The sequence below is a fragment of the Podarcis pityusensis genome, assembly GCF_964106645.2.
Source record: "Podarcis pityusensis genome assembly, chromosome: 2".
Taxonomy (NCBI): Eukaryota; Metazoa; Chordata; class Lepidosauria; order Squamata; family Lacertidae; genus Podarcis; species Podarcis pityusensis.
Genome location: NC_138029.1, coordinates 67,778,785 through 67,792,712, shown reverse-complemented (window position 1 = coordinate 67,792,712; position 13,928 = coordinate 67,778,785). Strand labels below are relative to the sequence as shown.

General features: G+C 41.3%; 1 protein-coding gene across 1 annotated transcript in view; it reads right to left on the bottom strand.

The window, feature by feature from the left end:
- Nucleotides 1-5,775: 5,775 nt before the first annotated feature.
- LOC308467519 (uncharacterized protein) overlaps nucleotides 5,776-13,928 on the bottom strand; it is a 151,440-nt gene continuing 143,287 nt past the window's right edge. The window contains exon 4 of the mRNA XM_080989312.1: nucleotides 5,776-5,875. Within this exon, the coding sequence (XP_080845438.1) occupies nucleotides 5,867-5,875 (9 nt within the window). The 3' untranslated portion in view covers nucleotides 5,776-5,866. The remainder of the gene's footprint in view (nucleotides 5,876-13,928) is intronic.

Sequence of the window (13,928 nt, the reverse complement as noted above, 5' to 3'; positions counted from 1 at the left end):
GGGGAAAGCAAATGAGAGGAATTTTTTTCCCTGCCTTGTAAATCATAAAAAATGCATGAAGGTTTAAAGCATGCCAGAAACAACCCGCACATTCACTTAGGAGCATATGCAGAAGAAACCTACTGCATTAAAAATAAGAAAGAAGGTTTTCTGAAACTGGCATGGCATTCTATCAAAATAAACACTATACGGCCTTTGGGAAGGAAATGCTTCAGGGAACTAAGGGGTATCTACTAGTTGCAATGTACTTTTGCTTAAAAAGGGGTGGGGGAAACGCAGTGCATCTGCCTTGTAATAATTTAGTTTGCCAATGCTGTGAATTTTGCAACAGCCCATAAAATCTTTTTAAAGGTTCGTCCTAGAGGAGATGGAAAGGCGGAGAAGTATACTTTCCTGTTCTTATGTGTGGATCATGGAGCTGCTGATACAATTTCTGCCTCCAAATAATGCAACCACAGTGTCAGAACTCACCAGGTCAAACATGAGTATATTGAGAATTCTACACATACCTGAAGTGTGTCTTGCAAACAACGAGTCTGATAATGCTGGAGGTCCTCAGTTAGAGATGAGACAGCCATCTCTTGGGGATGCTCCTGCTCTAGATTTCCTGCACTGAACAAGCAGGTGGTTTAGAAGGCCTACCTATGGGAACCACCCCACATCTATGATCCTATGATTTATATAGCAGCATCAGTGTTCACAATGCTTTCCAGGATAACATAAGCTGAATATAAGTTCCTGACCCAGGAGCTAATAATCTAAATTTAAAGACTGCATGTCTGGAGGTTGGGAGTCTCGTTTCTTGGAGGTTTTTAAGTACAGGTTGGATGGCCTTCTTTCATAGATGCTTTAGTTGAGATTCCTGCATCGCAGGGGGTTGGACTAAATGACCCCTGGGATCCCTTCCAACTCTACAATTGCATGATTCTACGTGGGGAGAAATACCAGATTAAGAGAAAGACATTTCATAGAGCGACAAGGAATGGGAAAAGCAAGGTAAGCAATGGATGAGTTTAAGGAGAGCACTAGAAATCTTCTAATGTTTTTGCCCAGGAGTGGGGTAGCAGGGCACTCACATGACAAGATGATTGAGGGACCAACAAGCTTAAATAGGAGGGTAGCTTAAGAGCTTATTCAGTTCTGCTATATGAGATGGAGATCAAAATCACTCCCAGTCATTGATTCTCTGGGATTCTGGAATATCCAGCTGCCCATGTTAGGGGCAAAATTCTAAAGCAGTTTTCCTAGAATCGATGTGAGAACAAAGAAATAGCTTTGTTTTAAAATCTTTGAAGGGTTGCTATAAAAATAGCTCTGATTTTGGTGCCAAAACCCTTTCTCGGGGAATATAGACGCTGAAAAGTCCTGCAGGTTACCTGCATTCCTCTATGAGAGAGATGTGCCACATGAATGTAGGAATTTCTCATTGCAAAGTGCTGAGTTGTTTCACTTTTCTTCCTAAGGAGCCACTTCTGTACATACATACACTTTCCTTAACTAGCATCAATAACAACAGCCTCTGTGGCATTTTAAGAGATTAACATATTTATTATGTTATGAGCTTGTGCGGCAACAGAGCTCAGTTCATTAGGTGCCTTTCTAATGAATGGCTGTTGCCATTCATGCTTTGATGACTTCCAGATTTGACCATTGTAATGTGCTCTATGTGGGGCTGCCTCTGAAGATGGAAATTTAGTTAGTGCAGACTACAGTGGTCCACCTGTGTAACCAATACTCTGATACATCACCTAATATCCTGTTCATTTCTAGGCTCAATATCCAAGTACCAGTTCTCACCTTTCAATCCCTATTTAGCTCAGGTACTGATTATCACAGGGAATGTCTCCTCCTGTGTAGGCACGTCCCCAGTACCAGTTAAGATCTTCTGTGGAGGCTCTGCTCCAGATTCATGGGGGTTGGTGGCTGGATTAGCAGATTCGGAAGCAGCATCAGTGCTATGGATTTTTCTCCCAAAGTAAGTTCATACAGTTTCCACTTTACTGGTAGGTAAACACTTTTTTTTGGTCTCAGGTGGCATTAGGGAAAGTTGCTCATTTTTCCTTCCTCAGAGGGAAGGTTAGGTGATGGTGTGCCATGCCCCAAAGGGAAAGGTAGAGCGCCTACGTGGACCAATAGTTGGATGCATGTGTCCATTGTGGCAATGGCTAATGGAGAAGGACATGGGCAAGTGGTATATGAACAACCCATCCACCCCTTTCCCAGGGACAGAGATATCCAACCCATCTCATTGTGCTGGGGAGGGTGGCTTGGGCAGATGTGGCTTTCCACCCAGCTCTCCTAGTTGAGCTGCAGATCTTCTTTGGAAAATATGTCTGATTAAGCTTTGGCTGGATCAAATAGTAGTTCTCCCCTGATCCAGCTCAAAGCTTAGAAGACAGCAAGCATGGGCCTGCCTCTTCTGCCTACCTGGTGCACATGACTCAAGTCTACCATCACTGCACATCTATGCAGTGACAGAATGACTGAACATGCCCTACATGTTAAATCCAAAGCACATAGGCCAAATGTTCTGCCAATCCCATGCTTTTTTTCCTTAACAACACAGGAATGCTAGGAAGACCTACACTCATTCCTCTTCAGGCAGTAAGTTGGATGGGGTGTGTATGTGTATCATAAGAACATAAGAAGAGTCACTTTGGTCAGACCAAAGACATATCTAGTCCTGCCTTCTATTCTCATAGTGGATAGTGGTCAAAATTTTGGGTCTGACTTCCCCAAAAAAGCTCAACAACTTTGGTCAATCCAATGGTTAGATCACTGCCAGTGTTTTTATAGTGGGAGTAAATAGATCGCAGTATCTTGAAAGTTGGACACCCCTGGTCTATGGGAAGCCCACAAGTAGGCCTGTTTTTGTGTTGCCTCCTTCTGGACTTCTCACAGAGCAGACACACGGAGAAGGGCCTCAGATGTTGATCACAGGGTCCGGGTCAGTTCATATAAGGAGAGGTGGTCCTCGCTGCCTCTTGTGCGAGCAAATCCCACAGTTCTGCTGGGTGAAGAACTATGCACTGTGTGAAGAAGTACTTCCTTTTGTTTGCACTGAATCTTCCAACCTTCAGCTGTGCTTGATGGTCCTGGGTTCTGCTTCCGTCTGTCCACTTTCTCCACACCATGTATTATTTTACGAACTTATCAAGGCTTTTTTTTCTGCACAGGAGAGTTGTGGCAGCCTTGTCATCTTTTGGGGTGTTTATTTCTGCACAAGAAAGGGTCTAATTCCCTTTTAATGAGAGCACAAAAAGACATCATCCGATTGAATCCCCCTTTTCATATCACAAAAGTACTCCCATTGGGGAATTTTACCCTGGTTTCAAAATATGTGGATTTAGTAATCATGTTCCAGATTTAGGGTTCTCTTTTCACCTGCTCTCTCTGGCTAGCTGTTAAGAGAAGGTAGCATAACTGAACCTCCCCCCTCCCCCTGTGCTCTCTTTCCCTTAATGATGCCATTTCGTATCATAGTCACTAAGATTGGCCTTAGTCAGCAATTTCCTACCTTTTGATTTTCTTGCCCCTTTTGTCAATATTCATTTTAAATGCTTGAAGTCAGGCTCCTTTTCAGCTGACATGGCTCCATAGCCTCCCACACCCTTCAGGTGTATAACTGACAGGTGACCAGTAGCGCATCGGGAGACTTTAAATGAATCCCAGAAGGCAGTATTTGTATAAGCATGAAAGGGCACCCCAGCCTTTCTGCTGAATAAAGGATGTGATCATAATTATAGGGAGCTAATACAAAAGGACTTTCTGCTAGCCAGGTTTTTGATCAAAAGATGTGAGAGCTTAAAAAAATCACATGTATATGGCAAACATGTTGTTCTGCTGACTTTGAGAAGGAGCAGCTGCCAATTAGTGAATCAAAAAAACTAGCCATTGTAACACATATTCATGTCCTTCAGTTTACAAGTGAAATTAGTGATGCACACACATTGCTCCAGAATACGTTTACTTCAAATAAGTCCTGTGCAGTGCAGTCCTAGAGATGTCTACTTGGAAGTAAATTTCCTTGAGTTCCAAGGAATTTAGATGAAAGTTGAGTGTGCATAGGATTGCAGCACAATCCCCTCTGCATTTACTCAGAAGAAGCCCCATTGTAGTCAGTGGGGTGGAAATGGAAGCTCTTCAACAGATAACAACACAGATTTGTAATAATGGTGGAAGGACCATAGTGGTAGAGTTTTTGCTTTGCATGCAAAAGGTCCCAAGTTAATAGAATCACAGAATTGTAGAGTTGGAAGGGACCCAGAGGGTCATCAAGTCCAACCCCCTACAATGCAGGAATCTCCTAGTTCATACATGACAGATGGTCATACAACCTCTGCTTAAAAATCACCAAGGAAGGAGAGTCCACAACCTCTCATGGAAGTCTGTTCCACTGTTGAACAGTTCTTCGTGATGTTTAGTCAGAATCTCCTTTCTTGTAACTTGTATCCATTGGTTTGGGTCCCAGCCTCTGGAGCAGGACGAAACAAACTTGCTCCACCCTCCATGTGACAGCCCTTGAGATATTTGAATACAGCTATCTTCTCTCAAGTCTCTTATTATCCAGGCTAAACATACCCAATTCCCCCAAACATTTTCACATCCCTGATCATCTTGGTCATCCTCCTCAGCACACCTTCTAGTTTGTCAATATCCTTCTTAAATTGTGGTGCCCAGAATTGTCCACAATACTCCAGGTGTTGTCTGATCAAAGCAGATTAGAGCGGGACTATGACTTCCCTTGATCAGGACACTATACTTCTGTTCATGCAGTCTAGAATAGCATTTAGCCTTTTTTTATTTTTGCTGCTGCATCACACTGTCGAAATGTTAAGCTTCTGGACTACTAAGACCCCTAGATCCCTTTCATGTGTACTACAAGTAATCCAGGTGTCCTCCATCTTATATTTGTGCAGCTGGTTCTTCCTGCCTAAGTGTAGAACCTTATATTTTAGGATCCTTTCCTTCATTCTACAAATAATCTTGTCCAACCCTATGATTCTGATTTCAGCCACCCCATCCCAAATAAAACAGCTCTCAACTACACATATAATCTATTCCTTCAGGAATGCAGAGGGAAGAATGGGCTGGACTGAGAATTAAGGGGGTGGACATTTTTGTGGTATATTCCAAACCAAATTGTATTCCATTTCCTTGTGATTCCCCCCTGCCCCCATCCCCACCCACACATTTCATGATGAAAAGAGAAGTTTATGAGGGGGGAAACGTGGTTGCTGAGGAAGACTTGAACAAAGTTCCCTTGGGATTCAGCTGCTGCAAGACAGATGAACTCACTGAGTGACCTTGGGAAAATCTTTTCAAGGCAAACACTCCGCTGTTGGGATCAATTTGGGTGGGGTGAAACAATATTAACGAGAACACAATCAATTTAGTTTCTCAAAAAATTATCATAAACCCCTTAAGTCTTCCACAGGAATTGCAGCACCTCACAACTTTAGAACACCTCTCTAGTGTTCCAACACTGAGGGCAATTGGCAGGGAGAACATTGTTTGAGACTTTGAGTAAAAATGCAGGTCACAAATGGAGCTCAAGTCTTTGTACCTCTCTGTACATACACTCAAAATGGATAATGTAGCTTTGGGACTGGGGTTATCATCCCTAAACTGTCTGATACTCTAAGTCCCCCCCTGCTGACACCAGACAGCTGAGGCAGTAACTGAGGTTGGCACTCACCCCACAACCCCAATGTCGACATGCCAGGAACTTTAAAGCTTCTGAGAAGGAGGTCTGCTCTCCCTTTTACAGATCAAAAAGTCATCTGAGATGTAAATTTTAAGCGGAGAAAATGCTTTCACCTCCAATACCCTCATCCAAAGGTCCTTTTAGGGACACCGACTTTCTTCAAGGGTCCTGGAAGAGACATAATGGATTTAGGCTGTGCTTGTGTCCTCCCATTATTAGGTCCTAGGTCTGCCGCTTCCTGTCAGGCTCAGCCACGCATCATACCAAAGTTTTGCACCAGAACTCTGCTCTCTTGCTGCAATGTCTCCCTAATCTGACCTCTCCTTCTATTTCTCTATCAACCTACACACACAGACACACACACATTTACCTAGGCTGTTTCCCCTGATATGCAGAAGCCATTATCATCTCTTGGGAATGGTACATCTAGGAGGCAAAGTACAAATGTATTGTTTTGAACTAGGGATGGATAATTCTGTGAATTATGGTTTCTCTCCGTTTCCTCATCTTAAGTTCAGTTCTCCACATTTTCACATATGTTTGTCATTTTTAAAAAGTTCTCAAATGTTCTCACGACAACCAACATTTTAATGCAAATCTATCCTATTGTGCAAAGTTTTGCCCATATTACTTGGCTGGAGAACTGCATTGCAAAAATTGGAGTATGAATCACATTCTTCTCCAGCCTCCATCCAGATGAGCAAGAGGTATCATCAGAGTTCAAGAACAAATCATTTGAGCCAGGCAGAAAATTCTCAAGGAAGGTAATATAAAGCCCTACACAGCTTAGGCCCAAGATCATATTCCCTCCTACCCACTTGTATGAAGTTCTGAGCTCTTTGGGGGAGGCCCTTTTGGGGGAGGAAGCAGGAGAGGGCCTTCTTGGTGGCTACTCCCAGACTCTAGAACTCCTTCCGTGGAGAAAAAGACTGGCTCCCTCCTGGTTGTCCTTCTGCCAGCAGGTGAAGACCTTCTTGTTCCAACAAGCTTTGGGAATTGGCTGCTTTTAATGAAACAGCTAGTGCCATGCTGTTTTTTCATGGTAATTATTTGTATCTTTTAAACATATTTTATATACATATATCATTCTATCCGTGTTTTATTGTTTTTAATTATTATTTTTTCTATGTTTTTAGCAATTCTTGTTTTTATCTGTAAGCCACGTTGAGTCCCATCAGGAAAAAAGGCAGGGTGTAAATAAATTCATGAAGTTGTTGTTGTTGATGATGATGATACAAAGCAGGGCTGAGAGGGAAGGATAGAGGAGGTATGACTGATAAGAAATGACCTGGCGGTAGTCTTGAGGGCTCCATTCATTTTGCCTCTGAGTCTGAGGTTCCCCACCAGCCTTTAGGATCTTTAAAAACAAACAAACAAACACCTTTTGCAGACTTGGGGGTTCCTCCCAGTATGGTGATGCGTCTCTTTTGCTTATCAGTGGCCAGTTTTACATCCACTCCTGACAGTCCTCAGCGCTCAAACGCTCTCTTAGTTGGAGTGAAGATGATGAAGATGTAACTTGCCCTGCAATGCTTCCCAGCTCTCTCCAGCAAAAGCTTAAGTTCCCCTTTCTGTCAAATACACGGTGAGAAGCTATTGGGCTGGAAAGATGCCGTCAGTCAAACCTCAAAGCAACACGCTCTGAGGTTTGCTTACTCTGTGTAATTTCAAAATTATCCGACGACAATGAGGATGCTACACATTCCGTACAAAGTTTTAGGATAAAGGGGAAAAGTGACACACATCCTGAGATGCAAATGAAGACAAGCAAAGCCCCATGTATTCCGGATGAAGTCTCTCCAGCTGCCTGTGTTTGGCTGGGGATGCTGTCACTGTGAGTGATTATCCTACAGTGCCTCAGGAAAGGGCTTTTGTTTGTATTTCAGGTAGACAGCTTTACTGCATTATATATGATCCTGGTGATTGTTACCAATATCTGCTTCACCCTAAATACAGTGTGGATGTTCATTGCTTACACGACTGTCATCTCCACCATTCACACACCCACTCAAGGTGTCGCATATTGGTGCCAGCAGTTACAAATCAGTACAAATGAGTCCCTATGTTTAAGAGGTCAGAAATGGAGGGGGAGTGGATTCGGAGCAAACTTTCCTGCATATCTGTGAACAAATCGGAAGAGCCAGTATCTCACAAGCAGAACAGAAATCTTGTCCAGTGGGTCATGTCTATATCTTCGGTAAAACAGAGTTTGTTCTGACAGGCTTTCATCAGATTTATGACACATACAAGTCATACACAAACAAATTTTATCTGCTCATTATGGAGTTTTCCACACATGGCACATTTCAAACTGGGAACATGTGCGAAAGCATTGGTTTTGGTTTTTTGATGAATCTGTTTTCAAATGTCTTTTCGTGTTTAGGAGGGGTTGGAAGATGAAAGAGAAATCATTGGATTTTACTGTCTGATCTCAAACTAAAGCAGCACAGCGGGTGGAATTTAGGGTCAGATGAGCAACTCTTTAAAATGACATGACATCATGAATGTTCTATATTTATGCTCCTCTCTGTAAAGCTCCTATCAAATCCACTCAATCTGAAGGTCAAAATACAGTAGTAGTAGTCACTGACTGAGCAGTAGGTTCAGCTTGGCACCTGAAAATCAAAATGGACTTTTGTTAAAATATATATATATATCCTTGTCACCTTCCATCACTTTGACAGAGGTTGAGGGAAGGAGATCCTAACTAACAAGCAAGCTGTTATCAAGATATGTGAACTAGGACAAAACACAATTGTGTTCTGCCCTTGCTTGCTTTCTGTCAATTCTTGAACTGGTGATGTGTGTGAATATATATATATATATATATATATATATATATATATATATGTGCGCAAATCTGCTAAGGAGAGTATGATTCAAAAATAACTTAGTAGCACAGTGCCAAGATGACAGAGCCATACTTTTCCTAGGATACATGATTTCAAAGACATAAAATAAAACTGCAAGCAAGTACTTTCTGAGAACCAGTGTGATCCCAGTGAACTGAGGGAGGGTTCGAGCCAGAGCTGAGAAACATGACATGGGTTTTATAAATCAGTTTAACCAAGGACTGGGAGACTACTTAACACACAGTGATTGCCCTACAAAGAGAATGTTCTGGTGAAGAAAAATAGTGCGTCCACAGCCTGCATTCATTGAAGCGCAATGCATTTACTTCATAGTATTTACACACAGTGGAAAAGATAGGCATGTGTTTATCACATGTTATGGTGGTGTACATGCAATTTTCCTACAGTAAAGTGATATCTTTGAAGCAAAATTGCCATATCTCTCTCAGTGTATAGCCTTAGGAAAGTCAATCTCAGGGTTTTTTTTCTTACCACTCCCAAAATAGGAATATGTATAGTGACATTTCTGAAAGGGATTGTTGTGAGGATAATGGAGGCAAAGTGCTGCAAAGCATTGTCTTTCCTTACCTTACATTCCCCATAGTGCATGTATAGCATAAATGTGCAGATTTACGTTGAATGGAATGAAAGTTTTTCTCATCTATAATCATTTGTTCCAAGGGAAAAATTTGTTTGAAGGGGAGGGGAAGGAGAAATCTGTACTTTTAATGTTGAGAAAACAGATGGAAACTGTTGACAGCTTTCCAACTGGAGCTAATAGGAATGAGTCCTGGAGAGGTGAAGGCAAATGTCAACACGGTGAGTCATTGGAGAGCAAAGAGGAAAAGCAGAAGGCCATGAGATGCTCTCAGATGAAATCCACCTAAAGAAGGGAAGGCAAGTTCACCCCTTGAGCTGCAGCTCATTAGCTTCCAAACCCTTCCAAGCTTGTTTTCAAAAGTAGGTGAACTTTGTGTCAGCATCGCAGCTGTAATTGCAGCTTTCCCTAAACACTGTCTGCTAAAATTCATCAGCTGTTAGCTTAATAAAAAATGTACACAATGAAGCAGACTCCTCCGCTATCAGCATGTGTCCTGGGTGGCATTCAGTCAAATGGAAGGACATTTACAGACAGCTTCAGATTGTTATGCTCTATCAGCAAAATGCTGTGGTGGTTTTTCATAGAATTATATGAGGAGGAGGAGTAGTTTGGATTTGATATCCCGCTTTATCACTACCCGAAGGAGTCTCAAAGCAGCTAACATTCTCCTTTCCCTTCCTCCCCAACAAGCATTCTGTGGGGTGAGTGGGGCTGAGAGACTTCAGAGAAGTGTGACTGGCCCAAGGTCACCCAGCAGCTGCATGTGGAGGAGCGGAGACGCGAACCCGGTTCACCAGATTACGAGTCCACCACTCTTTTTAAAAAAAAAAAAAATACTTATTATTTTTCCAGAAACTTAAACACTAAAAAAAAGACAATGCAAAACATTAAATTAACAAAAGAAAACAAAAACAATAAAATAAATCAGACAGTTTCATTATCCCATCTTTCACTCACTTATTTCCGCGACCTCCTCACACCTCCCTCTTTGTATTCCACTTCTGATAATTATTTCAGCAATTCCTTTCCATCTTCCTCTGCTTTCTATCCTTTAATTATCTTAACAAATTCTAACCTTATTTTTTCCTTTAATGCTCTATTAACCTATCTATACTTAATTCCTTATAACATTTCTACTAAAGCCATATAACTTCATTCCAACATTTTTCTAACATTCATTAATTTTACAATATTTCTGTAAATAGTCTTTAAATTTTTTCCAATCTTCTTCCACCGACTCTTCTCCCTGGTCTCGGATTCTGCCAGTCATTTCCGCCAGTTCCATATAGTCCATCAACTTCATCTGCCATTCTTCCAGAGTGGGTAAATCTTGTGTCTTCCAATATTTCGCGATGAGTATTCTTGCTGCTGTTGTTGCATACATAAAAAAGGTTCTATCCTTCTTTGGTACCAATTGGCCTACCATGCCCAGGAGAAAGGCCTCTGGTTTCTTCAGGAAGGTATATTTAAATACCTTTTTCATTTCATTATAAATCATCTCCCAGAATGTCTTAATCCTTGGGCATGTCCACCAAAGGTGAAAGAATGTACCTTCAGTCTCATTACATTTCCAACATTTATTGTCGGGCAAATGGTAAATTTTTGCAAGCTTAACGGGTGTCATGTATCACCTGTAAATCATTTTCGTTAAATTTTCTCTTAGGGCATTACATGCCTTAAATTTCATACCTGTGGTCCATAACTGTTCCCAGTCAGCCATCATTATGTTATGTCCAACATCTTGTGCCCATTTAATCATAGCTGACTTCACCGTTTCATCCTGAGTGTTCCATTTCAACAGCAAGTTATACATTTTGGACAAATTCTTATTTTTTTAATCTAACAATTCTGTTCCCAATTTTGATTTTTCCACCTGAAAACCAACTTTTTTGTCTAAATTATATGCCTCCATTATCTGATAATAATGGAGCCAATCTCGCACTCCATCTTGTTCCAAAATTTCCCAATATTTTGGCCATTTGGCCTCCATATTGAGTTTTTTCTGTGCCTTCGCTTCCATTGGTGACAACCATCTTGGGGTTTTCTTTTCTAAGAAATCTTTATATCTTATCTAAACATTAAACAATGCTTTTCTGACAATATGATTTTTAAACGCTTTATGTACTTTGACCTTATCATACCACAAATATGCATGCCAACCAAATACATTATTGAAACCTTCTAAATCCAAGACGTCAGTGTTTTCCAGTCCACCACTCTTAACCACTACACCACCCTGGCTCTCCAGGGAAAGGACCCCAATAGATAGAGTGGAAAGGGCCCCAAGACTCATCCTGCCCAACCCCCTGCAATCTCTAACAGATGGCCATCCAACCTCTGCTTAAAAACCTCAATTGAAAGGGAGTCCACCATCTTTTGAGACAGTCCATTCTACTGTTGAACAGTTTTTACCATCAGCATGTTCTTCCTAATGTTCAATTTCCATTCCTGCAATTTGAATTCAATGTTTTGGGTCCTAACCTCTGGAGAAGCAGAAAACATATTCACATGGAAGCTCCATCTTCCATGTGACAACCCTTCAGATATTAGAAGACAGCTCTAATGGACTTGGATAGGACCCTGGCATGGGGTCAAAATCCACAGTTAGTCACTTGGGGTAAGTTCCCTATACCACATACAAACTGCCCTTACTATAATGCTCGTACTAGCTGCTGAACAGGTGGGACACATGGCCACCACCAATTGAAAAATGATGACTTCGCTAAAGCACTGACTCAGCACTGCAGTGATGTGACTAAAGGTGACATCACAATAAAGCTAAAGGCTTCTCTCCATGAAATAATGCTTCTCTAGGGAATAGTTTCCGTAATTTCATTATGTGTATGTATGTGTGTCCTTTAACCAGCAGACGTTCTTCAATCTAAACTACATTAACTATGACAATAGTATGCAAACTAGTTTGCCAGATTAATTGACACACAGCTGCCACTGCCAGAGTTTGTTGCTCATAGCTCATTTTTGATTTCTGTGGAAAATGGGAAATCCAGAAAGAAAGAAATTTCTCCTTTCAGACTCCATTAATTATTTTGGAAGTTCTGGTTTGCTAGAAAATTGTGACAGTATTGTTACAGGTGCAGCACAGAACCCCCACAGGTTGTAGAGACAAGCTGTGCAAAATGATTCCCTCCCATGGAATGACATGACTACTGATGTTGTCATTAAAAAAATGTTGGGCAGAGCATGGGGACACAGAGTGCTACTGCCCTAGTACAAACTTCCCAAAACTGATGTTCTTCACATGTTTTGGGCCACAACTCCCAACATTCCTGGCCACTGCTTTCGCTGGCTGGGGCTGATGGGAGTTCTAGTTCAAAACTTCTGGAGGGCACCAGGTTGGGGAAGACTGCCCAACCATTTGGAAATAGAACCAATGCTACTGAATGAAAACAGCAAAACCAGGTAGGCACAATAATTGCATCCACTTCTTCAAGGACTCAGACTTCAATAAATAACTCTATGAAATATTGTGCTGGGAACTTTAACCTTTAACTTTTCCCGTTTCCTTTTGTTGCTAAAGAGAATGATATGCATATTCTAGCTTTAAGATTAACTGGGTAGCAATGACTGAAAAGATTCCACTGAATAAAAACTGCACAGACCACAAGAACATTTCATTTTATTGTGCCCTATTGTTTTTTAAAGATTGACTGGAAAGCTACAATTTAAAACCAGCTCAGAATGTGCGCATTGAACTCACAAAACAAACTGGTTCCTGTCGAATTCCCATACCACTCACCACTCCTGACACTTTCCACTCCTGAGTATGCCAGCATATCCCACTTTTCTAAAATCTGAGATGACCAATTCAAAATGACACTGAGCCTCTCTTGCCTTCCACACATGCTAATGGAACATGGATAAATAATAGCACAACTATTGCTAGAGCTGATCTCTACTGGCAGAAGTAGTCTGACTGAAGCATCAGCTTGTAAAAAAGCTAACATGTCACTAAAATCTGTGTTTTAACTTTGGGGGGGGGTGCGTGTGTGTGCGTGTGCCCAGCTGTGTTTCAGTTGTGGCTCTGGATTTTATGTTTTTGTGTCTTTATTTTTTCAAATTGTTTTCTTAGTTTTTTTATTGTAAGCCACCCAAATAACTTTGTATCATGGGCTGCATGATAATTTAATAATAATAAAAAAATTACTTTATTTACTCTTTCAAGTGCCCATTCAGCATTCCTGATGTTTTATCAAATGCATGCAAACGGAATTGGTTAAAAATAAGGCCAGATCATTTCACAAAATCGCAGCCCAGCACAAGGGAAGGGCCAGGTTCCATCCTCTTGCACACAGAAGGACCCTAGTGTAGCTGCTGATGTGACTGATCTCTGCCTTAGGCCCTGGGAAGCCATCGGCAGTCAGAGTAGATCCCCTTAAGTACAAACAGTCTAGGCAGCTTCTTGTGTTCCTCTCACTTCAAGAGTTAAACTACAAAATAGGAACTGAAATGGGGGTATTTTTTTGGCAATTATAACACTTACGACACAGGCTACATATACACCATACATTTTTAAAGTGCATTTAAAACACATCCCCCCTCCCAAAGAAACTTGGAAACTGTAGTTTGTTAAGGGTGCTGGAGATTGTAGCTTTGTGACAGATAAACTGCAGTTCCTGGGTTGTATGTTCTTTGAATGCATGGTGCACACACAGCCACAGTCTAATACAGAAATTACCGTATTTTTTGCTCCATAAGAGGCACCTAGTTTTTAGAGGAGGAAAACAAGAAAAAAAAATTCTGAACAAAA